At 40.2% G+C, this 25,913-nt stretch overlaps 6 protein-coding genes across 6 annotated transcripts; all 6 read right to left on the bottom strand.

The window, feature by feature from the left end:
• Window positions 1-249: 249 nt before the first annotated feature.
• GCK72_012388 (uncharacterized protein) lies at window positions 250-807 on the bottom strand (the record flags this gene model as incomplete). Its single annotated transcript, XM_053729073.1, has 1 exon — window positions 250-807. One exon carries the CDS (start codon window positions 805-807, stop codon window positions 250-252), a length of 558 nt encoding a protein of 185 aa, XP_053583845.1.
• Window positions 808-3,812: 3,005 nt separating this feature from the next.
• GCK72_012387 (uncharacterized protein) lies at window positions 3,813-4,250 on the bottom strand (the record flags this gene model as incomplete). The annotated part of the gene is made up of 1 exon (XM_053729072.1): window positions 3,813-4,250. The coding sequence occupies one exon, from the start codon at window positions 4,248-4,250 to the stop codon at window positions 3,813-3,815; it is 438 nt and encodes a 145-aa protein (XP_053583844.1).
• Window positions 4,251-6,989: 2,739 nt separating this feature from the next.
• GCK72_012386 (uncharacterized protein) lies at window positions 6,990-7,665 on the bottom strand (the record flags this gene model as incomplete). Its single annotated transcript, XM_053729071.1, has 2 exons — window positions 6,990-7,549; window positions 7,659-7,665. The coding sequence occupies 2 exons, from the start codon at window positions 7,663-7,665 to the stop codon at window positions 6,990-6,992; spliced, it is 567 nt and encodes a 188-aa protein (XP_053583843.1).
• Window positions 7,666-7,963: 298 nt separating this feature from the next.
• On the bottom strand, window positions 7,964-9,291 carry GCK72_012385 (uncharacterized protein; the record flags this gene model as incomplete). The annotated part of the gene is made up of 4 exons (XM_053729070.1): window positions 7,964-8,256; window positions 8,308-8,836; window positions 8,949-9,097; window positions 9,231-9,291. The coding sequence occupies 4 exons, from the start codon at window positions 9,289-9,291 to the stop codon at window positions 7,964-7,966; spliced, it is 1,032 nt and encodes a 343-aa protein (XP_053583842.1).
• A 1,754-nt stretch (window positions 9,292-11,045) lies between these two features.
• GCK72_012384 (uncharacterized protein) lies at window positions 11,046-14,791 on the bottom strand (the record flags this gene model as incomplete). Its single annotated transcript, XM_053729069.1, has 4 exons — window positions 11,046-11,159; window positions 11,917-12,501; window positions 13,629-14,368; window positions 14,416-14,791. 4 exons carry the CDS (start codon window positions 14,789-14,791, stop codon window positions 11,046-11,048), a joined length of 1,815 nt encoding a protein of 604 aa, XP_053583841.1.
• Window positions 14,792-17,021: 2,230 nt separating this feature from the next.
• On the bottom strand, window positions 17,022-22,789 carry GCK72_012383 (uncharacterized protein; the record flags this gene model as incomplete). The annotated part of the gene is made up of 6 exons (XM_053729068.1): window positions 17,022-17,081; window positions 17,127-17,711; window positions 18,380-18,990; window positions 19,604-20,152; window positions 20,201-20,443; window positions 22,654-22,789. The coding sequence occupies 6 exons, from the start codon at window positions 22,787-22,789 to the stop codon at window positions 17,022-17,024; spliced, it is 2,184 nt and encodes a 727-aa protein (XP_053583840.1).
• Window positions 22,790-25,913: the final 3,124 nt, after the last annotated feature.

Genomic DNA, 25,913 nt, shown 5'->3' with positions numbered 1-25,913 from the left:
TAATTGGGATGTCAGTTTTCAAGGTTAAAGAAGAAGTTTCATGATCTTTCAAGTATCAGAATATCACTCCCAGTACCTTTATTTTAGACAAATAAGAAAAAACTATTTTAGCTGTCCGCTCTCCTTTAAGATATTTTCTTCCGCCATTTCCTAAACCGCATTCCGCTCAACTCTGTTTCCATGTATCTGGTTTCAAAACATGCTGGAGACGCTGCAGCAGTTAACCCTGACCGGCAGCGTATCGGCTTATCACCACTCACCTAGCGGTTCAAAAACAAAATTATCGGGTGGCTCAGTTGTCGATGGCGCAATTGTGGTGGTTGTGATAGCGGGTGTTGTCGTTAACGGCTCGTCAAAAACTCCCAATATCATCAGCACGTCCTCCGGAAGATTCCATTCTCCACTTTTCAGCAATCGTTTAAACTGCGACACATCTTTCCCATTCGTCATGTGTTCAATCGCTCCTTGGAAGAACAACCAATTAAATGAAACACTCATTTTCTTCATAAATTCCAAGCATGTTCTCAAAAAACTGATAAAACTCTCTGGATCCTTGGAGCTCCGATATGCTAGTTTCAGGTTTTGAACAGCCTTCGCACCGATTTCACCTCCAATTTCACTGGCATTTGCGTATATCACAGGATTTCGAACAACTTCGTTCAGATTGAGCATGTAACGTTGCTCAGCCGCATGATTGGCGAGAGTTTTCAATTCGGTGAACACCAGATACTTCTCATACAATATAGTTGGATTGTTGCTCATCTGATCAATAAAACTTTGTTGATTCGATGATTGTTGAAGTGCCATGAGAGGCAATACGATTAGGAGAAGGCAGATGCGGATTCCTGCAAAAAATCAAAATGTTTTGTTTCTCTTCTGTGAAAAGTTAGCTCACCTCTCATTTTGAATAGGCTTTCCATCCGGGCGGCAAAATGCCCGCCCGACCCGCCCTAGGGCGGGCGGCGACCCGCCCTAGGGCGGGCGGCGACCCGCCCTAAGGCGGCCCTGCCGCCCCACCATTCTTTGCGTGACACCCTCCTTTCTTCACCCTCTTCCCCCTCGCTATCATCAAGCGAAGGTTTGGTCTAGTGGTTAAGACGCACTCTCAGAGTCGATCGAGCATCAATCAACAGGCCATAGTCACACGAAAAAAGTTGACCATCTCCGATTTGCCCATCCTTTCGATCAGAGATAGTATCAAGTGTCCTCAGCAAATTGGGGTATTTTTTGGCCGGGTCCGTCACCTGGGTACCTAGAAAAATCAAAAAATCGATATTTTTCGAAAATTTTTCCTGAAGTAGTTAGGTATGAAATCTTTATGGGAAATTGTTGTAGACACTATTTTAAGCATTTTTTGTATTCAAAAGAAAATTCCAGCTCAACACCTTCATTGTGAAAATTATCAAAATATATGAAATTTTCGGGTTTTTTTCATGAAATCGTTTTTATCTCGACAGGGACACGAGAAGACGGGCTTTTTTATTTAAAATTCGAAATCTACATGAAATTTTGTATCGGAAACATGCTGTCCCTACTTGTATCTCTAGGACCCAAGAACGGTTTTTATGGGAAGTATGGGAAAAAAAGCGATTTTAATTTTCGAGCCCTCCCCGTAAATCATTTTTATGGTTCCGAAACAATGGTTTTTTGAAATATTTTATTGAATCATTTCATTTTACTTCAGTCCCAACACATTTTTCGATCATACTACAAAAAAATATTTGAAAAAGTTTGAATTTTTGATTTTTTGAAATTTTTCCCTGAATTGAATCTTTCGAACGGAAATATTAAGGATAGCATCATAAAATTAAGAGAGTATGATTGGAACATAATTTATGTTTATAAAACAACTGATTTTCATCATTGGGTCATCTGCAATTTACGCTTTCAAGGTGAAATTTACCGAAATGTTCAACTAGGAAAGTTGGTGCAATGGTACGTCATATTTGCATATTTATTGGACAGAGGACTGTGTTGAAAATGACAGGAAAAGTAAGAAAACTACAAAAATTAAATAATGAAGCAAGATTTTCAAGAAAAAAGACAAAAATACTTTTCTGACTTCCACAAAAAGTTCAGACCATTGAACATGCATGAGTCTTATTTTTTCTATATTTTTTTCTTGAAAATCTTGCTTCATTATTTAATTTTTGTAGTTTTCTTACTTTTCCTGTCATTTTCAACACAGTCCTCTGTCCAATAAATATGCAAATATGACGTACCATTGCACCAACTTTCCTAGTTGAACATTTCGGTAAATTTCACCTTGAAAGCGTAAATTGCAGATGACCCAATGATGAAAATCAGTTGTTTTATAAACATAAATTATGTTCCAATCATACTCTCTTAACTTTATGATGCTATCCTTAATATTTCCGTTCGAAAGATTCAATTCAGGGAAAAATTTCAAAAAATCAAAAATTCAAACTTTTTCAAATATTTTTTTGTAGTATGATCGAAAAATGTGTTGGGACTGAAGTAAAATGAAATGATTCAATAAAATATTTCAAAAAACCATTGTTTCGGAACCATAAAAATGATTTACGGGGAGGGCTCGAAAATTAAAATCGCTTTTTTTCCCATACTTCCCATAAAAACCGTTCTTGGGTCCTAGAGATGCAAGTAGGGACAGCATGTTTCCGATACAAAATTTCATGTAGATTTCGAATTTTAAATAAAAAAGCCCGTCTTCTCGTGTCCCTGTCGAGATAAAAACGATTTCATGAAAAAAACCCGAAAATTTCATATATTTTGATAATTTTCACAATGAAGGTGTTGAGCTGGAATTTTCTTTTGAATACAAAAAATGCTTAAAATAGTGTCTACAACAATTTCCCATAAAGATTTCATACCTAACTACTTCAGGAAAAATTTTCGAAAAATATCGATTTTTTGATTTTTCTAGGTACCCAGGTGACGGACCCGGCCAAAAAATACCCCAATTTGCTGAGGACACTTGATACTATCTCTGATCGAAAGGATGGGCAAATCGGAGATGGTCAACTTTTTTCGTGTGACTATGGGTGATCGAAGGAGTCAGAGAGTGCGTCTTAACAACTCTGTTTTTGAATTTGATACTCTCGAGTTCGAACTTTTTTGCTGTAAAACTTTTTTTTCTTTTTTTTTAATTGAATAGAGAGTGCGATTGGTTTTTCGACAAAATTACATAAGATAATATGGAAAAAATAAATTAAGGAGAAAAATTTTGTCACGCCAGTTTACCCTAGGGCGGGCTACGCGGGCACGGGCGGGTCGCCGCCCGGGCGGGCGAGGGCCGCCCGCAGAAACGCCCGTCCGGATAGAAAGCTTAATTTTGAATCGCAAATTTGTAGTAGGAGAAAAATCCAAACTAAATTTAATGGCAATAGATTTGTAATAAAGATTAAAAAAACTGGAATACCAAGGTGTCACGTTGTTATTTTTCAAATTTTATTGGGGCATTTTCTGCGAAAATTCGACTGAATTGATGATTTTTATTAGTTCTACACAGTAGGCAAAATTTTTCCTTGACCCGGCCCGTCAAATGACAAGTATAAAAATAATGAAGGACACACATTTTATTGTGTTTTTAGTGGAGAAAAGAGCTTTATCATTGCGTCCAATACAGCCCGTCGCGACGCGGCTGAAAACCACACGCGCCCATCTCGTTTAGCCAGTAGAGCGCGTTTTTGCGAGGTTCCTTATTATTACCCCGTGATGTACGAGATTCCGCTAACTCTTTTGCTTAAAATCTTTGCAGGCACAGTTGATTGAATTAATTTTTATGCTTCTAGAAGAAAGAACAAAGAGTTTTACAACATTTATTTCATCATTCAATAGGTGTTTTCTTCGATTCTCCAGCGAGTAACACAGAAAGAGACTTTGAAATGTAGACGCAATTCTTCAACTAGCTCTTTAATTTTTTTCTTTGTGTCCGACTCGATCGGGACCCAAATTTCTTCACAAATCTCCCTTGGACTATCAAAAACGTATACCAGATCTCTTAAGACCTGTTCATTGAAACTCAATGCCGTCACAAGAAACTTTTTCATCATAGAGAATTGTGCGTCGTTCAATTGCAAACTCATTCTGGCGACGTTTCTCAACGATTCCATTAGACCGGACTGCCCGTAGACACGGTCTTTAGGTGTTGTTTTGAGTAAATCAATGAAGTGAAGAAGCGATTCGGAATGACGGCCACGCAACACATTTTGAAGAGGATCGATATCCCGTCCGTTGTTCAAATAATACGCGTTGACCACTTCTTCCATCAATTTGATACTGGTTTCATGTTCTCGAAGATCAAATAAGTCTTTCAGATATTGATCCTTCCCATATCTTTTCAAGTCTCTAACAATCAAGAAAATCCTTCAAAAGTCTCCAGAAGTTTTTGCTTTGATCATTTCTTTCAGAAAACGCAAGTAGCGATTTACATAATCGATACTCCCATAATCTTTCAAAATGTGAAACATCGACTCGGTTCGTATGAATGGTTCCGCTTCCCAATCCTTATTCAATTTTTCATAGCCTGGAACAATCTTTAGAATCTTCTGGTAATACAAAATACTGAAAGCTGCTAAAGTCCTTAAAGGTGGACTGAACTCAACTCTAATTTTTTCATAGAATAATGTATGAGTACCTGTGAGTTCATTTTCATATCGATAGGATTTTTTTAATCGGTCTGAAACCCGCCGGAAGCGATCGCCGGTGAGTTTGGGCATTTCGGTGCCCTAGAAATTCGACTTCGACCATGTTGATTTTTTCAAATTTTGTCGGTCTTTTCGTTCATATTTGTTGTGTTCTTTCAATAATTTTGAAAGTAAACGGCAAAAATTGATAGAAATTCTCCAAAAATGGTAGAAAAAATCGATGAAAACTAGCAAAAAAACATTTTCGAAAAAAGTTCTAGCATGTTCCACGGCCACAGAAATGCCTAAACTTTTTGCCGCTCGTTCTCAGCGGGGTTTGAACCGAATTAAAAAAGTCTTTCGAGTCTTTTGATATGATAATGAACTCACGAAAATGAACAAATGAACATACGACCGAAGTCGAATTTCTGGGGCATAACGCCAATTTTCACCGGCCAGCGAAATGCCCAAACTCACCGGCGATTGCTTTCAGCGGGTTTCAGACCGATTTTTAAAATTCGTTCGATATGAAAATGAACTCACAGGTACATTATTCTATGAAAATATCAGAGTTGAGTTTAGTCCACCTTTAAGCTCCTAATTCATTCCACTCACTTGACAACGTGACTAGTCCGATTGGTCCGACAATTGGATCAGTCGGTGCCACATGTACATTCTTGACTATCTCGGAAGGAATCTTTGGAATCTTTACTAATAATATTCAACAGAGTATGTCTGTCGATTTATTTGTTGCATGTCATAACTCCCTCCGTAGTGCACCGATTTTTATGAAACCTACATAGATAGATTGGAAATTTCCCTTAGATGATGCCCGAACTTTTCTTTTTTCAAAAATATCAAATTTGACGTCTTCTGGAGACGATGTCGGTTTCAACAGTAGAAAGCGTTCAGAAAAGATGTGTCCCGACAGGGTGGTTGAAAGCTCAAAACTACTGACTCGATGTTTCTTGACTGCATTCTCGAGAGCGCCGCGGCCGCGCGTATTTGGTGTAGCGGTCTACGCAGATGACTCTCACCCATGGGGTAGTGAGTTCGTTCCCGCCAGGTCCGAAAAGTTTTTTGGTTTTTTTGTTTTGATAAGAGCATAGACAGTCAGTATATGAAAGTTGTAATTATGGTCGAGATTTTAGAATAAAAGGGTGGAGTAGCTATCTTTCTGTTGACTCTGTACACACCGCTACAATTCTGTCAGAAGGGATGAATGAGGTCCAACTTTGACGGTGTTTAAAAATTCACAATCCTACAAACACCGAGTCAGAAACTGATAGTAGTTAACAATAAACCTTTCGTCCGAATTTTCATGGGGAAGTCATACGGCATTGTCGCCAATCGTTTAAAAACTCAAAATGTTTTTCTTTGTTTTTTTTAGTTAGTTAGTTTTTATTTGAGATGATGAGCCAAAAACCACTAACACAATCACAATAGAGAAAATAAAAGAAAACGACCAGGAACTTAGTAGGTAGACATGTTAAGAGTGAGATATTTAGGGGAATCAAGAGTTTTGTTTTCTTTAAGAACTTTGAAAATTTTTGTGAAGCACTCAGGTACGAATGAAAAGGATTGAAATCAAAATAGATTGAATAAGGGGCTTCTTTAACTTTTGAACTTAGAAATATGTGAAATAGTTTTAGTTTCGAAGTATTCTAGAGAAGAGAGGCGGCATCGCCGCCGAACAGTCCAAAATTTAGGAAGCAGAACGTTTTGGATCAAATTAAACTAAAATAAGATTTCCGTGTATATGAAACAAAATCTTTAAAGAATTTGGGGGAGGGAGGCGGCATCGCCGCTGATAAGTCAAAATCTTTAAAAGAATACTTTAAACGCATCTTTTGAAGATGAGAAAAAGAAATTCTCTTTTGGTAAAAGGTTTCTCAGTCAGGCAAAGAACACATTCCCTGTATTAAGTACAGTTAATTCTGATACCCGTGATTTCTGAATGAGGAACTTTGTCGTAGCTCGGTTACCTTCAAAAAAGAAGCAAATTCTAGAATAAGAATCTGTTTAAATATGGCCTTAGTTTGCCATATTTGCCATATTCAGAGGAGGGTGGCGGCATCGCCGCCGATCAATCAAAAGTTAAAACTTTATATTTAGAGGATCGCCTGTCTATTGATGAGAGGGTAAATAGAGTTACCACGTTCCTGTTCTTCTGAAGTAATTTGTCGAAATCTTATCAGAAAAGTAGGAGTGTTTAAATTGTTCTCTCTGGAACGGGTTGCTCAGCTAATAAAAACTACCAACAATCGAAGAAAAGTTATAGGGCCAGAAGAAAAAGAGAATTCTGAGACCACGATTGTTTGAACCATGTGAGAAGCGCCGCAGGCGCTGTAACACCTAGAAGGGTGGTGTTGAGAAGGAGGTTCAGTCGCCGTTAGGCGACGTGAACCGACTGGTTTCATATGGTTGAAGAACTCTAGTCGGAGTTCTGTACAGGATCTCCAATGCCTCCAACACATTCACCGGTAGAATCCAATCTCCACGAATCAAAAAATCCTTGAACTCTTCTAGTTTGTAACCTCTGTTCATAAGTATCGTTGCTTCATTGAAGAACCACCACTTCGAAGTGTCGGGAATCGTATTCTTATTCATGAATTCCATACATATCTCCAAAAAATCCAACACATTCTGCGGATTTTCTGACTTTGTGCGAATTTCCTTTAGCTCTTCGAGTGCTTTTGCACCAACATCGCCTCCGACATCTACAGAATATTTATATGCTGCGTTGTCCTTGACTACTTTATGCAGATTTGCCTTATACCAAGGAAGCTGGGCTGAATTGATGATATTCTTGAGTTGAGTGAACACTTGTTTCTTCTCCAGTGGTGTGGCTCCGTTAGAACTCATCCGGTCGAGAATTGGAGGTCTCAGGAGTGGTGGCTCTTGACATAACACTCCGGCGAGCAGTATGCATGCGAGGATCGCTGGAAAAGATTCATGTTGTTGAGGATGTCATAGGCTCATAATATCATGGCTCCGCGATGTTCCGCAACTTCAGTTGCAAAAAATCGCAAAACCAAATTAAAAACTCACCTCTCATGATGATTCGCAAATCCAAAATTGTGAAAAAACAAACTGAATTGATGAGAATAGATTTTTCATCAAGATTAGAAAAACAATGTGACCACGTGTCCAATTTCATAGGCTAACAAGTTTTTTTGAAAAAATTACTTTTTTCACGTTGGAAATGACATTTGTGAAAAATAAGAAAAAACTTTTAAAATCTTAAAAAAAAATTACAGAATACTTGAGAAAAATCACTTCATACAAACATTAACCAATGTCATGACAGGGAAAGACAATTTGAGATTTGAATATAGCAGACTACAAACTACAATTTAGTATCCTGGAGCAGTTCTTGGTGGTGGACAATGATCACAAGCTCCCTCGGATCCACTATCTCCATCTTGTCCTGGTTGACCTGGTTGTCCTGGAGCTCCTGGTTGTCCCGGTGCTCCTGCATCTCCTTGTGGTCCTGGTTGTCCTGGTTGAGAGGCTCCTCCTGATTGTCCTGGTTGTCCTGGTGCACCTGCTGGTCCTGGTGGTCCTGGTGGTCCAGCTGGTCCTGGAGTTCCTGGAACATCGACGAGTTGTCCTGGAGCTCCTGGTGCTCCTGGGTTTCCGTTGGATCCTGGATTTCCTGATGGTCCTGGTGGTCAAGCTGGTCCTGGTGGTCCTGGACGAGCAGCTCCGCCGGATTGTCCTGGAGTTCCTGGTGCTCCTGATGGTCCCTTTTGTCCTGGTGCACCGGATGGTCCTGGTGGTCCAGCTGGGCAATCGAAGCAGAAAGAGTCGGCAGAAGCATGAGAATCATCAGCAGCGTCTTGTCCTGGATGTCCTGGTGCTCCTGGGTTTCCATCATTACCTGGTGCTCCGTCTTGCCCTGGCTGTCCTGGTGGTCCAGCTGGTCCAACTCCGCATGAGCAGCAGGATCCAGATGATGAAGCGAATGAGGCTGGTGATCTGTGAGCAGGTGGAGCAGCGGTGAAAGAAGATGCTGGTACTTGAGCTTGGGCAACTGGAGCTGGAGCACCGGTTGGAGCAGCAGTTGGTGTCTGATCCTCCACCTCATTTCCTTCCTCATCCACATAGATAATCTCAACTTCCTCGTCTTCATTCTGACGACGAATCTTCTTCGAGCGAGTCACCTCTCCGGTATGGCGACGTGCGGCACGACGGATACGTTCGTTGACTCCGTGGAGGGTTTGGAACTGAAAAAATTCACTGATCTGATAATGAATCAGGGCGAATTTCAAACGAAGATAAGAAAATTGAAACAGTACCAAAAGTGTGATTTTCAAAAATCACAAAAACTCAACTCACATTCTTATACTCATCCCAAAGACCATCAGTTCTATGTTGGCAGTAGTCAACCTCAGTTTGAAGGGAGGATTGAACGTGTTGCATGTAGTTGTACAACATTGGGACGGCCAAGATGGCGGTCAAAGTGGCGACAGTCGAGATTGCGATACCTGGAAAAATGAAATTTTTGGTTTCACAAATTCGGTGATCCTTGTGAAATCAGGTATATTGATGTGAAAATCTTAAGTTAAAGACTCGTAACAGAAAGTTTCATGAAAACGCGCCACTGGCACCCCAGCTTACCTGCAAAGGCAATCTTGCGATAAGACTCGGTCTCGGCGGCCACCTTCTTTGGATCCTCCATTTTCAGGTTCTCTAAAAATGTATGTTATGGATTATTTGACAGTTTCCAAACAGCGTGAAATAATACTTTTTGAAAAATTTACACTCCTTTCGTTGTTATCTGAAACATAGAAAAAAGATTATTTGAAGTATAATTCAGAAAGGTTGGAATCCTCGATTTTAGTGCGTATCGTAGATGTATTCATATAAGAAATTTGGAGATCTTGCTCCTTCATCGGACCATAGGGTTGATGTTTTCGCACGAAAGGTTGTAAGAAAGAGTTTTGTCAAAAATCGGTGACACCAGGGTGGAATCGAACCACCGTCTACAGATTAAGCCTCCGCAGCACTACCACTGTGCTACCGGTGCGCCCGAAATTCGACTCTCTCTTTCTTTACATTAACCTTATAGAGCACAGCCGACGTCCGGCAACGTTCGTTGATTCCTAGACGCGAAGCTCGAGTTTTTGTTGTTTAGAAGTGTGGAATTCCAGATTTGGTCCTATTGATTATTTGAAGTATAATTCATAATTATTGTAAAGTTTTTTTGTCCTTCGGCTTCTTTCTCAGTTTTTATGAGTTAACAGGAAGTAAGTAGTTGATGAGAATAAGGAACACGTATTCTGTAGAAGAAAAAATCTTTTTTGGATTTGCCTTCACATAGACACGGAAGAAGCGACCAGAACACAAATTCGCTATAAAATTCATATATTGAAACTGTAAGTTCTTGAAACTCTTTCTTTTTCACTGTTTCTTTAGTATTATGTTTATGGTTTTTTGCGTCAAAGTTAGTGACGTTTACCTTTTCCTATTGAGAATTTGGTGCAGAAACTGAAATTTTTGAAAAAAAAAAGTAGGCCGCAAAATGTTTTTTCAGACTTGCAAAATTCCGGGCCGGCCCGCCGGCCCGGCCCGGCCCGGCCCGGTTTTGGCCCGGCCCGGCCCGGCCCGATCGGGCCGGGCCGGGCCGGGCCGAGAAAGCTCCGGCCCGGCCCGGCCCGGTCGGCCCGGATTTGAATTTTTGAACTTTTTTCACTACAATTTTTTGTCCAAAAATTTATTTTCTGAAAATTGTTCATATTTTTCCTCAAGTATATTTTTCAAAACCCTTCGAAACCTACAAAAAATTGTTTTTAAGAAATATTTTTCAAAAAAAATCGGGAAATTTTCGAAAAAAAAATTTGAATTTTTTTCAGTACTGAACTTCCGGGCCCACCGGGCCGGGCCGGGCCGGGCCGGGCCGGGCCCTAGAAATTTTCATTCCGGCCCGGCCCGGCCCGTTGCAAGTCTGTGTTTTTTTGTTTAAAACTTCGAAATGTCCTTATTAACTATGTATGCTGTAACTGAATAGTACGTAATGACAAACTTCCAACAAACTAACTCTAAAATTTGACCACATTTTGAAACAGTTTCGATATCCAATATTTTGCGTAAAACTCACTGTTCCAATATTTGATTATCATTTCTTTTTTTATCCAGTTTACATTGGGTCCTTTTGGTTTTCAGAAAACCATTAGTATTTTTAAGCTCTGCTGAGAGATTGGTGCGATATTTTGTATTCAAGATATCAGAGTACTTCAGTGAACTTTCTACACATGTGTGATACGGAAGTAGAAAAATGGGTTTCGATGAAAAGAGATTCTGTTTATATAATTCGTATTCACAATCTGGGGTTTTCAACAGAAAAAGGGTTCAAAATTTTTAATTTAGAAAATCAACTCTTAAAGCTAAAATACAGAAAAAAGGGATAATAAAATCGCTCATAGTACAGTAAAGTCACTTTCTACGATTTTTTCGGTATGTTGTCTTTCGTTTCTTCTTATACATCTCCTCGTCGACCCACGGGTTGAACTTCTTCTCGAATTTGAATACATATACAGGATTCTGGATCTGGAAAAAAATAGGTGAATTTTTTTTTAAACTGATTTTTTCAGTGAATAATTTATGTGTGTCTGTGAGTTTTTTATTCAGTCTGAACCCTGCTGAGAGCGATTGCAGATGAGTTTTTGCATTTCGGTGGCCTAGAAATTCGACTTCGGCCATGTTCACTTTTTCATTTTTTCTCTATTTTTGTGGTTTTTTTCAATGAGTTTAATAGAAAACTACCAAAATTGAAAGGAACACTACAAAATTGGCAGAAAAATGACGAAAACCTGAAAGCCCAACATGGCCGAAATCCAATTTCTAGGCCAGCGAAATGCCCGAAGTCTTCTGCGATCCATCTCAACAGGTTTCAGACCGAATAAAAAAAATTTTCCATATGAAAATGAGCTCTAGGAAACACATACAGTGCCGTGCAAAAGTATACGAACTTTGGCCGTTTTCAGTTGAAAATGCACAACTTTTGGAGTGTGTCGTGGTAAAACTGATTGTCTCATCAATTAGACGTTTAATGAGTTATACAGATCAGAAGTAGAGTTTTATTTTTTTCAATTGACAACTTTTTTTGTTCTACTTTTGATCTGTGTGCTCCATTAAAAATCGGTTTGATGAGAAAATTGGCATCACAATGACACACTCTTAAAGTTGGACAATTTCAAACTGAAAACGATCAAAGTTTACAATCTTTTGACCTGTACTGTACATTATTTTATGCAAAAATGAGAGCTGATTTTTTTTTCGTAGACTTTCAAAAAAATAAGTTTACCTTTGGAACAATAAGATTCTCTTTCTCAATCATCCGTTTGCTTTCCTCCGACTCGTCACACTTGCACGCCGGGAACAACGGAAGGACGAATGGCTTTAACTTGGACACCAAATATTCTCCTTTCGCTGCTATTTTGGAATACCGTTCTACATTTTTGGGATCTTGGAAGTTCATCATAAGCTTCTCCTCTTCAGTGATCTCCAGGTTCATCCATCTTTTGACCTTCTCCTCTTCAATCAACTTCTCGAATTCTTCTCTTTTGAGAACCTTCCCCGCCTCCATTTGCATCTCATTCCATTTCACAATCAACTGCTTCTCTTCTTTCGTAAAGTACGTATCCTTCACAGGTCTCATCTCTCCAGTCAGATTCTTATACGTCTGACAGATCAGACACATCGGATCTCCTTTCTCGAAATGTCTCCAGTCTTTCGCACAATTTGAGCATCCGAATCGCGGCTCGAAGTCCATTGCCTTGCAGAGAGCGTGCTCGCAGAGACACGGGCGGTCCCAGTAGTGTTGGAACATAAAGAATCGGACGAACTGGTATCGGTAGTGGTGGACTTCGGAGAGGAGGAAGTTGGGGAGCTGGAAAAATTTATATTTTTGATTTCAGATTAAGACACTTCAGAAAATTCCAAAAACTTTTATAAATGACGCATGTGCTAAAAATCTTTCTAAACGCTTTTTCTGACTTTAAAGGAGCCTTGGTGGAAGAGTTTTTCCATGCGGCCGTGTAGTCCTCTCGGACAAGATGTTTGCTCAATAGCTCGTTTTCTCGTTTTGTAGTTTTTTTTTCTTCTATTTTTCCTCGATTGAAAAATTGAAAACAATTTATTGGAAAAATGAGAAAACAAGGAATTGAGCCAAAAATCTTGTCCGAGAGGACTACACGGCTGCGTGAAAAAAATCTTCCACCTAGGCTCATTTAGGGTCAGGAGAACGGGAGTTTCGGCGTTCAGAGCGATTTTCATCATTTTTTTAATATGCCAATAATAAGAGTTTTCTAAATTTGTCTGAATTATTATAATCTGAAGCGAAAATTTGATTTCAGAACTCTTTAAGGAGCACTGATTATTTCATACTTTGAGAGTGTGTCACTGCGCCTGGGATCATCTTTTAATACCAACTTTTCTAGGTGTTATAGATGAAGACTAAAGCTTCATTTTTGTATTTGACAACTTTTTCGTACGAGCACTTCCTGAAAAGTTATAGTCCGCCAATAGCTAGAGAGCCGATTCTGTGAAGAAGTAACTTTGATGAACTATAACTTTTCAGGAAGTGGTCGTACAAAAAAATTGTCAACTACAAAAATGAAGCTCTAGATTTGATCTATAACTCCTATAAAAATTGTAATTATTGGGGAATCAGTTATAGCGTGACAAACTTTCAAAGTTTGTCATTTTCTACTGAAACCCGTTAGAGTACAACTTTTTTTTCTAAAAGTTCCAACCTTTTCCTATTATCGAGATAATAGACAGTCCTAGCCTAGGATCCGTCAATTCGGCCATCGTGATTTTGCGGCACGAAAATGACGTCACTCGGACATAGTCGAAACAAGAAACGAACCGCAAAATACTACTGTAGCACTCGTTTCGACTGTGTCCGAGTTCGTGCAGAAAAATCGCAATGGCCGAGTTGGCGGATCCTAGGCCAGGATTGTCTTTTATTCTAATTTTGGTTATAGACCAATCCCCCTAAAAATGCTAACTAACCAAAGTTTTCTGCAGCTCTCTCATCGTCACCATCTCATTCAATCCATGCTTCGCCATTCGTGTCGCTTGTCCCATGCACGGATGCTTCATCACATTCGGTCGTTTCTTCAGAACCTGATCAATCGTCTGCAGACTCGCCGCAAAATCGTATCCATGCTTTTTCAGATTCTGAAGTGCATCCTCGAATAGAATCCGTCCCTTGAATTGACGCCAGATTGCGAGCCAGTAGACACTTCTGATCTGCTCGTTGAATGAGTCTTCCATTTCTTTTCTCTTCTCAGAATCCTCAATCTCAAATCTCTTTGGTGTCCATATATCCTCCTCATACTCATTGTCATCTCCATAATCGTCATTTGGATCCGTATCCAGAAGTAGTGGAATTATGGCTTGGTACTCGTCACCGATCGGGTGATCGTCTCCTTCGTCTCTAGAATCAGAAGGGGGCGGAGCTTGTGGCGACAATCTTTTGGATTTACGCCGCTTTGAACATTGCACTTTTGGTTTTGTAGCAGAAGAGATGGAGATGGATGGACGGGCGCGGAGATTTCTATAGACACCTTGAGATGGACCAGATTTTGGAGTCTTCCTAGTTTCTGAGACCTGCTCCACAACCATTTCAGAATTTTCCTTATTGCTCGATTCTGATTCCGGTGTTCCAGGAGGCACTTCTAAATTCTCTAAACTCTCAATCGGTGCCGGCGTAACGATGATCGATATCTCTCGAATTTCGTTATCGGAATCTGAAAGAAAAAAAAACCTATAATTGAAGAACAAGATAAAAATGAACCTTCTAAATCAACAATATCCGGCTTGTCATCCGCTGTCAAATCGATATTCCAGATTACCTGCCGGACTTCCACATCTGAATCTGAACCGTCGTCTGTGCCCAAACAGATGATCGACGCATCGGAATCCACATCAGAATCATCCAAAATGATAATCGATTCCACATCTGAATCCACATCTGAATCCGATAGACAAACGACGACTGGAGTGCCGACTCGATGCTTCTTTGGTGGCGGTTCCGTTGTCTCCTCATCCGAAGACACTGAGATGTATTCACGTGGTGTCTTTGCTAGAGACGATTGTAGTCTTGGTCTCCCGGAACCGAAATCTGACATTTGAACATGACGTCTAAATCGATGGGGGATGGTTGGCGACATTCTGATACTGAAAATTAGAATTATTAATCGAAAACAAAAAAGAAAAAAGTTTCGCCCCAAAAAGAATCGAACCTGTGACCCTCAGAACCAAAAGCAGCTGCTTTAACCACTAGGCCACGCGGTCACAAAAGTGAACAAGGTGGAGGGCGGTTATAAAGGTGGTGGAAAAGCGCGGGTGTCGGCGACATCAAAGGGGAACAGAGAAATAAAACGAGAAAAAACAAAACAACAGAAATGGCGCTAGCGATTTATCAGGCGGAAATTTTTGAAAAAAATTTTTGAGAGAATCAAAATTATCTTCTTGAAGGGATAAACTAAAATTTGCTATCAAACAAAAAAATTCATCAGAAAGACGGAACAGCGAAAAATCGATAATTACCAATATCCCTCAAAATTTCTCTCGTGTTTTACAGAAAAAAATTATTTGGGACTACTGAAAACTAAAAAATCGAAAGGTAGTAAAGCGCGTAGTGAAACAGCGAAAAACAAAATTGAAAAAGTGTGCAGAGACTGAAGAAAAGCGTGTTGTGCGTGAGACGTTTGCGGCGATGAGCGTCGGTGTGCGTTGGCGGTCGCGCCGCGCGTATTTAGAAATTGGTGGGTCTAGGAAAGGCAACTATGTTCATTACATGTTCGTAATAAAATATGGAAAATAGTAAGTTGCATATGAAATTGGTGAAATGGTAAAATTTAGAAAAATGAGGTACATTATCCTTTCAATGTTTTATTGCAGCAACTCTACCAGAGATGTTGGGAAGTGAAAATTATCTTATCCGGAAGTCGGAAGTCGGAAGTCGGAAGTCGGAAGTAAATTTTTTGCAAAAGTTCAGAGACTCCAAGAGAAAATATCATGAAATTCGGAAAAATTGGTGAAAAAATTGTTTTTGGAAGAAGAAAATCCTATTTTCTGTCCTTTTAGACCAGGGACGAGCGGCACGTCGGCCCGGCACGGTCGGCCCGGAGTCAAAAAATGAGCACAATTTTTTCACAAAATTTTTGAAATTTTTTGAAATTTTCATCAAAAATAGTCAAAAATCCTATGTACACTTGAGTTTTATCGATATGTAAAAACCAAAAATTCGACTTTTTTGCGAAAAAATCAAAAAAAATTCAAATTTTTGTACTGTGACCCGGGCCGGGCCGGGCCGGTGAAAATTCTCAAATTGGTCCGGCCCGGCAAGTATGTATGGCTGGGCCAAAAAAAGTGGGCGGGGCTTAGGCGCCTCCCCCCCCCCTTCTCGATTTCTCGATTTTTCCAATAAATTTTCATTTTCGTTTAGAGCAATAATTGAAGTTTTTAGAATTGTTTGCAGTATCATAATATGAAATAAATAAATATGACTTCAGTCACACACATTTTCCCAATTTCAATAGAGCGCTGTTGTTGAAACCGTTTTGTGCTGATTTTTCAGGTTAGTATACATATTTACATAGGAATATGAACAATGCGTTCTTTGTCATTTGTACAACGTAGTCTTACTTTCCTGATTTATAGTGTGAAGCCTCAAGTCATCTAATAATCAAAACTGCTCATCATAACATGCGAAACTGTAAAGATTCCTTAGCACTTTTCATAAAAACTAAGAATATTTCATGATGTTCTGAAACAGTGGGCTGTAATTGAAAATTCTGGAAAAGAAGAGTGTAAATAATATTCATATTTCTATGGCGACAGCCTAATACTTTGATCTAGTAGTGAAGTCACCCAAATTCCATTGAGTCAAAGTCCATCGAAGCCTGTCCAGGACATTTTCCTAATCCTTCTGGCCTCCACGTCTCTACAAATCATACACTTCATCTCTTTCGGCTACAGCACAGTGCCGTCTCCCATCGGCACTTTTTGACTTCTTTCTGCGTGCTGTCAAAAAAATAAAGCTTCGACAAGGATTTTCAAAAAAAAATTCGCGCGCTGCAACGCGCAAGCGCATAAAGTTGTGGGCGGAGCTTAAACTGCAAGCTTGAATAAGCGGCGCGGTTCTAATTCCAGTTGTTTTTTCCAAATTTAGAACCGCGCCGCTTGCAGGTCCTTGTCGAAACTTTATTTTTTCACAGTACGAAGTGATAGGATTATTGCAATATCATTTATGGAACTTGGAAAATAAGCAAATTGAAACAGCTAGACACAGTAACTTTTATAAAACATCAATACCAGTATAAATAACAAATATAAAACTTTCAATTATTACACCCAGTCACAACAGTTATTATAATGGAGAGGTGATTAAAACATCTATCCATCGACCCACGGATTGAATTCCTCCTCACGAATGTATTCGGGCTCATTGGGTATCTGAAAATATATTTTCGTTTAGTTTTAAGAAAATGTCTCCCGTACCTCCGGAACAAAGAGATGCTCCTTCTCAATCATCAGTTGTCTCTCCTTCGACTCGTCACACTTGCACGCCGGGAACAACGGAAGGACGAATGGCTTCAAGTACTTCACGAAATGTTTTGCTTTCACCTTGTTGCTCATTCTCGAGTAACTCTCAGCAGTTTTCGGATGCTGGAAGTTCAGCATGAGCTTCTCCTCTTCTGTGATCTCCAGTTTCATCCATTTCTTAACTTTCTCCTTCTCCAGAAGCTTCTCGAACTCCTCTCTTGTCAAATTCCTTCCGAGGCGTTGCTCCTCCATCTGCCCCCACTTCTCAATCAACTCCTTCTCCTCATCCGTAAAATAAACGTCTCTGGCGGGACGTTTTTCTCCAGTGAGTTCTTGATAAGTCTGACAGATCAGACACAACGGATTGCCTTCAATCGGTCGCTTGGTACAATTCGAGCATCCATATCGAGGCTCGAAGTCCATTGGTTTGCAGAGGGCTTCTTCGCATAGACACTTGGATTCATAAAACTTTGAAAACAAGCAGAGATTGAGGAACTTGAAGCTGTAGTGGTGGACTTCGGGGAGTTGGAAGTTGGGGAGCTGAAAAAATTGAATTAGATTTTGGGGCCGTTCATAGCAGGGCTGAGCGAGATTCCGCCAGAGAGTATCCGTTTGAAATTTTTGTTCGTTTACTGGAATATACTAATTTTTTCATACATGTCAAGGTCCGAAAAGGCCCGAAAGGCCCAAAAAAGCCCCAAAAGAATCGATGGCCCGAAAAAGCTCGGGAAGGCCTGGAGGGACCCGGAAAGGCCAGAGGGCCCGGAAAGGCCCGAAAAGGCCCGAAGGCCCGGAAAGACCCGGAAAAGCCCGGAAAGGACGGGGAAAGTCCGGAAAAGCACGTGAAGGCCCGGAAAAGCCTTGAATGGCTCAAAAGCATGGAAAAGCCTGAAAGGCCCGAAGGCTCGGAAAAGCCTGGAAAGACCCGGAAATCACGAAAAGGCCCGGAAAAGCCCGGAAAGGCCCGGCTTCAAAAAATGAACATTTTTTCAATTTTTTTTCATATTTTCATCGAAAATTGTTGATTTTTTTCAAAATTTGGCGCCGAACTTTGACAAGTATGGATTAACCCAACAAAGAAACAAAATTTAACACAGATATACCCATTTTTAGGGGCTTCTCCGCTTTTTGGCACTTTTTTTTTGAGAATTTTCCGTTTCGCCTTCTTCCTTCCGCTCAGCCCTGATTCCTAGCTCGCAAATACTTACCGCCAACTTCCGGAGCCTTCTCATCGATACCGTCTCCTTTAGTCCATGTGTCACCAGTCGTGCCGCCTGCGCCATACACGGATGCTTCATCAAATTAGGTCGTTTCTCCAGACACCTATCAATAGTTTCCAAACTTGCCGCAAAATCATAGTCATTCTCCATCAGGTGCTGAAGAGCGTCTTCGAATAGAATCCGCCCCTTGAATTGACGCCAGATGGCTTTCCAGTAGACAACTCGAGTTTGCTCGATGAATAGATCCTCCATTTCGGGATGCTCCACGTCGAAGATTCTTGGAGACCAAATCTTCTCCTCGCATTCCTTGTCGTAGTGAACACTTGGGGGTTCATGATCTTCTAAGAGTGGTTGCATAACGGTTTGGTAATCCGCGCCTTCTCGGATTTTCTTGTTCGCATAAATGCTCTCTTTCACCTCTGGTTGGCTCGGAGAAGTCTTTGATATCTGGGAGCGTAGAATTCTCTGAGGAGTACTGTCAGATGTGTCGGCGCCTTGATTCTCCTTGTTTTCAGATTCAGATTGCTCTGCTGGTCCGAGTTTGGAGATTGCTGACGCATTTGGTGATGAAAGTTCATGGTGCATTTCGACTAACACATCTGGAAAATAATATATTGAAGATGAATCTCTATTTGCGTTTTTGTAAACCGCGCCAAACAGGCCGGCGCGTAACTCGCTGAGAACACAATTTTATGAGCTGAAAAATATACCAAAATGTAGATCTCAAAGAGTTCTAGGTTCGCGACCTATTAGGTACCAGAGTTGTACGGAATGCCATTTTTAAGTTTCCGGAATCCGGAATCCGGAACCGGAATGACATTTTTCGATTTCCGGAATGAGATTTTACATTTTCCGGAATACGGAATCCGGAACCGGAATGACAAAAAAAACCCGGAATTCCGGAATTTCGGAATCGGGAATTCGGAATGATTCGATAAATTTGCAAGGCCTAGTCATTTTTTGGGATGTTTTCAATGATATATAAAGTTTTAAACTACTTTTGAGGATCAAAAACGAAAAAGAATTACTATAGATGTCTTTTAAACTGAAAAAACTTTCCAAATTTCAACCTCTGAATTCCGGAACAAATATTCATTATCCGGAATCCGGAACCGGAACGGAATGTCAAAAAAACCCGGAATTCCGGAATCAGGAATTTCCGGAATCCGGATTCCGGACAACTCTGGCAAGTACGTGTATTTGTGATCTCACCTCTGTCTGGCTCATCATCTGTCCTCGCGGATACGTCTGGAGTTCGCTCGTCGTCCGGATGTCCAAGTTCTGACGACATTTCAGGTAGTGCTGGCTCCGACTCATCTGCCGGCTTAGACCCATCTGTGGATAGTGTTGTAGGCTTTTCTTGCTGTGCTCCAGTCTCCGGTGATTGCGGGGATGATGGTAAGATTGGTCGATCCTCAGATTCTGATTCCTCAACGGTCTCTTGCTCTTGCTCCAACACGACCTCCAGCATTTCTGATGGATTTTCCGCTGCTAGTTGTACTGGCATAGCTCCGGATTTCTCATGACTAGATTCCGGATGCTCGACGGTCTCTGGCTCCGGCATTGGTTCGGGCTCAGACTCTGGCATTGCTTCCAGCACTTCGTTCTTTTCATCCTTAAGCACTGCAATTTCCGCCGCTACTGTTACCTCTACTGGCCCAGATTCGTTTCCCAATGGTGTTGTGGGATGACTTGTTCCAGGATTTTCAGCGGGCTCTGGCTTTGGCTCAGCTTTGACTGCATCGGCTCCAACTTGCAAGCCTGGAAAACACCCGTAAAAAACTTTCTACGCTTCTCAATGTCGCTTACCTTCATGTGACTTGTCACCCACTCTCGAATAGGTAATTGTCTGAACATGTACCACATCGTCCGAATCTGACTCCAAGCCAGCATCAGAGTCCGAATCCAAAATGATCACGTCATCTGAATCCGAGTCGGCTTGATCCGTGTCAGAGTCCAGACAAATCACTTCATCCGTGATTTGTCGTGCTTTTTTGGCTACGGGCTCCACTTCCTCTCCATCCGAATCCAACGTGATACACACAGGTGGTCCTGGGGGTCTTGCAGGAGGAGCACGTTGAAATCTTTGAAAAATGAGATCATTTGGCAATGCGCTGGCGGCATTTAGAATTGATATGTCGTATCCAGGTCTCGGTGGAGTTCATTGGAACGGCTCGTCGTAGTCCCTGGCGAAAATGCGGCATTGCAGGGGGACGGTTCGGTTGCATTGGCGAAACTGAAAACAATTTATTGATTGAGGGTTAGGGTGAAAAGGGAAGACGTAGAGGAGAAAAGGAAAATTAACGGTCACAAGAGTAGAAATGTATCCAGAAAAGCGCAAAGCGTAGTCTTGGCGCGTTTCTCGTGAGTGTGCTATCAGGCGTCAAAATTGAATTTCGGCTGGTTTTTCGGGGGAATCACAGTTCAGTACATGTAAAATGTGAATAAGAAATAATTAACTTGGCGAAACAGTAATAGTAGTACAGCAACGAAAGGGGTAGCGGAGTCGATGAAATATTAGCACGACACGCTTTTTGCAAACACGCTCTTCCGAAACCGAAGAAAATGGTGTGCAAAATTGTGAGACACAGAGAAAAAAAGCATTCATCAAGAGGATTTCGGTGGAGCGCAGTTGTAAGAACCTAATAATAGAGACGATGAGAAAACGCGCTCTACTGGACGTCAATAATGAGTGGGGTGGGACATGAGATAGATTTGTGTTTATCACGTAAAGCAGATATTTGAATATTCAGCAAAAAAAGGACAACTAATGTTCCCCAAGGATTAAATTTTGAATGCGGATCGAAAAATTGACGCAGACATTTTGGCGCCAAAATTTAAATTTTTAGTTTTTCTAGTTTTTCAGTGATTTTAGGCCGAATTTTCTAGCATGGTTCTGATTAAAACCAAAATTTGTTTAGTTGTCAACAAAGCGATCATTTTTGATTCACAGCAGTGCGAGGCGTAAGATTGCGAAAACGCGCTCCGTCGCACAACGGTTGGCACGGTGCCAAAAAAGGCTTGGCTTAGTTTCAAATTCAAATTTAACGTTTATTTGTTGTAACTTTCGACTAAAACTGCAACGGGCATGCAACGCTACTTGGAAAAAACTCAAAATTTTATTTTTTTGCAAAAAAAAATTCAAAAAGCGGTACTTTTTTCGAAACCGGACCGTACCTTGGAAAATTTGTTGAGATCCGTACCGACTTTGAAAAATCATATTAATTGAGAGAAAATGGAAAAAAAAAATCAGACCATGGCATTTTTATCGCATAAACGATAAAATACCGAAAAATCAATAACTGCGCAATACACTTTTTCTGTTTCGAACCAATTTGATGAGTTTCTAAAAATCTTTTCAATCGTTTTTCATTTTGAAGTAAATTCAAAATCTATTGACAGTAAAAAAATGTATAAACAGCAACAAAGAAAATAAGAAAATGCGCGTTTAGCGAAAAAATAGGAAAAAAAGGTCATTGAGGAGAACGAGAGAACGAATGAGAGAGTGTGAGTACACCCTGTGCGTCGATGAGCGTTGGTGTGTGTAAGGACACAAAACACACAAATACTTGCCAGATGGTGTTAAAGGCGCATCTAATTTATTGGGAAATTCGCGGAATGGTCTCGTAGTTGAAAAGATCAATTTTCGTATTTTCGAGCTTTGCAGGTCTGAAAAAACTGCAAATCATGTTTTCCGTTTCGAGACAATTTTGTTCTGACTTATAGGGCGCGGAACCCAAGTCAGATGAGTTTGGCGAGAACAGGAGGGAGAAATTATGAACAACTTTATTAGACTTACAGTACCGCCCAAAAGGGTATTTATCAACTTTGGCTGTTTTCAGTTGAAAATGGCCAACTTTGAGTGTGTGTCATGATAATACTAATTCTCCCACAAAGAAAATTTTGTATAAACCATACAGAACAAAGATAGATCTTCATTTTTGTAGTCGACAACTTTTTTGTACGAGCACTCGCTAGAGAGTAATGGTCATTTTAAGACGACTGCTCAAAAATCACGTCATTATGCACTGAAATTGGTCGATTTGAGGGAGAAATTACTTTGTTTAAACGTAACTTGCTAGAGAGTGCTCGTACAAAAAAGTTGTCGACTACAAAAATAAAGATCAATCTTTGTTCTGTATGGTTTATACAAAATTTTCTTTGTGGGAGAATCAGTATTATCATGACACACTCTCAAAGTTGGCCATTTTCAACTGAAAACAGCCAAAGTTGATAACCTTTTGGGCGGTACTGTAACTAACCAAAAGGGTTTTTCCTTTTATCCTTCAACGATTCCTTCTTCTTTTCCATAAACGACATCGACGGGGAGGACATCTCAGACGGCGGGTTGGCAGGGAAGTGGTGACGGCTTCTTGAAGCAAGAGTGAAGTTTCCCATTAATTCCATTTCCTTATATTCCTTATATGCAGAATGATGTGGGGCAGATGGTTATCAAAAGGTCAGATCGTCAAGGTCACGTTCATTCGGTATATTGATGGTTGTTGGAGTTAACCGGAGAAGAGGTTGGAAGGTTACGTAGAATTGGCTAATGAATTGTTCGTCAAAAGTTGTAGTCTAGTGGAGACGACTGTTATTTGTAAGAGCCCGTGTGGCTTTGGTGATTTAGCTAGGTTGTGAATTAAAACCTATAGCGACACATTTCGAACAAATTATTAGCAACGTGCGGTTCTTACAACCGCGCTCTACCGAAACAGAGAATTATTGTGTGCCAAATTGAGAGACTCAGAGAAAGTGAGAGGGCATTTCGGTGGAGCGCAGTTGTAAGGACTGTGCCGAGCTAATAGATGCGCCCTTATCATGGATGGGAGGTCTTTGCTAATGCATTTTCACACTGACACTGACTGTTAGTCAGACAAAACGTAGCGGAGCGTTAAAACGGGCATCTCAAAATTTTGTAGTACAATTTCTATACAATGAGCTTTGGTTAAATTACAATAAAACTTTCCCAGAACAAAAAAAGAATAAATATGGCGAGTGATTTTCAAAATTTTATGAGAATCGGAGTATATTTTAGACGTTTTATGATCATTCGGGACGCGGGGGTCCCCAAATCTCAAAAAATTGATGTAAGGTTTGTGTGTGAAACAAATGCATTGTCAGAAGTCTTAACTGAAAACTGGCACTGTGAGAAACGAGAAGTGAAGTTATTGAAACAGAAACTAGATACGGTAGTTGTAATCATATAATTTACATTATATTTTAAATAAATAATATGTTTAAAGTGCGTCTCAACATTTTGAACGCTGTATTGATTGAAATTTGAAATAGAGTTAACCAGTCGGTTGTCGCAGCCTACGGCTGCTCAACCTCCTTCCCTACATCACCCTTCTCAGTTTTTCAGCGCCTGCGGCGCTTCTTACATGATTCGAACAGTCAGGGCGTCAAAATTCCTCCTATTTCTTTCGAATTGAATGTAACTTTTAATCATTTTTTGTTAGCTGAGCAGTCCGTTCCGGCAGAGCAGAGCACACCAATGGCAACTTTCTTCTTATGTTTTCCTCATTAAAAGTAACATTCATGGTCATTCAGATATAAATTCTTAATTTATTGACTGATCGGCGGCGATGCCGCCTCCCTCCTCCAATTACTGCTAAATTAACGCAGCCCGACGGCTGCTCAACCTCATTTTCTACACGACCCGTTTGGGTTTTACAGCGCCTGCGGCGCTTTTCATTTGGTGGCTACTATCTCAGAATTCTCTTCTACTTCTAGATTGTATTTTTGACTTGATGGTTGACTTTATTAGCTGAACAGTCCGTACCGGTAAAGCACAACTGTAAAGTCTTTGCTTTTCTGATGCGATTTCGAAAAAAAAGTCTCAGGGACTTTTTCTACCCTGATATAATATGGATTTTGAGCGATTTTTCACTTCACCAATCAGAACTCTATTCATTTGTTCTTATTTATCTAAAGCACTATTTTAGAAGAACATGACCTTGGGAACTCTCCTTTTACTTTCCTCAAATGGCAAGTGATTTTTAAATAATATTTTTAAACTTTTGACTGATCTGCGGCAATGCCGCCTCCCTCCTCTGGATATGGCAGACTAAGACCATGTTTCACCAAACCATCATCCTAGAATTTATCTTTTTTTTTAATAGCCGAGCTTCGACTGAGTCCTTTATTCACAAATCATTATTGCTTCTTGAGTAGTATTCTTTCTTTCATTATACTTCTAGTAAGTTTAGGAGTTTAACAGCACCTCCGGCGTTTCTTTGATGGTGGATACTTTTCTTTGATGGTGGATACTTTTGAGGTCTCAGAATTAATCGTATTGAATACAGTGCATGACTTTTTTGGTTTCAGACTGAGAAACCTTTACCGAAATCATTTTGCGGTTATTTTTCTACTATTTTTTCTCGGTTTGAACATTTTTTACTGAAACTTAGGAATTTGGAGTCTTTCCTATTCACATCTTCAAAAAATGAGCAAAACATTCGAAGCAAAAAATCCAACTTTTCGTGAGTTGCACTTTTTGACTATTATCATTCAAAAGAGCAAATTCGAAACTATCGGGGTGCAAATTTATAGAGAATTCTTAAGGCACTCGGAAATAATGTACTTACAGTGTTTTTTAAAGTTTTTGAAAGATCGACGGCAAAGCCGCCTCTCTCCCTCATGAAGCTGTGGACGAAAGTCTTATTGTTAACTGCCATCTGTTCCTGGCTCGGCGTTTGTGTGATTGCAATTTTAAACACGGTCAAAGATGGAACTCAAGCACTCATTATGTAGAGGTGTGGTCAGTGTCAAAAAAGTCACAACCGTTTTGCCATACGAAACCTCGACTATAACAGTTATTCACATCTTTTGTATACTGGCTGTCCATCTCCTTATCAAAACAAAAAACCAAAAAAACATTGTCGACCTGGCGGGAACAAACTTACCACCCCATGCGTAAGAGTCATCTACGTAGACCGCTACACCAAATTCGCGCGGTCGGGGCGCTCTCGAAAATGCAGTCAAGAAACACCGAGTCAGTAGCTTTGAGTTTTCTACCACCCTGTCGGGACACACCTTTCTCAACGCTTTTTACTGTAGAAATCGGCATCGTCTCCAGAAGACGTCAAAGTCAACTTTTTCAAAAAAAGAAAAGTTCGGGCATCAACTAAGACACATTTCCAATACATCTATCCAGGTTTCATAAAAATCGGTCCACTACGGAGGGAGTTATGGCTGCCAACAAATAAATACACAGACGGAATCTGTTGAATATTATTAGTAAAGATAATAAAATCTGACCTGAATTATGATAATTAGCGTGTTCCTGAAACATGGATCATATCTGTCCTACGAAAACCCTCCTTCAGGGAATTGTTAAACCATACATCGCAAAAACTCGGCCTGTCAAATTGATATTTTGAGGGTAATTTTGCGCAGGATTTGGAATTTTTTCCGTATCAATTTCAACAGTTTGCCGAGAAGTTCATAGCCTTGTCAAAACAGAGGTTATTGGAAAACAGTTGAACACAGGAAAGCAGCTAAAAACAATTTATTCTTGTCT

The sequence above is a fragment of the Caenorhabditis remanei genome, chromosome IV (assembly GCF_010183535.1).
Source record: "Caenorhabditis remanei strain PX506 chromosome IV, whole genome shotgun sequence".
Lineage (NCBI taxonomy): Eukaryota > Metazoa > Nematoda > Chromadorea > Rhabditida > Rhabditidae > Caenorhabditis > Caenorhabditis remanei.
This window is presented reverse-complemented; position numbering and strand designations above follow the sequence as displayed.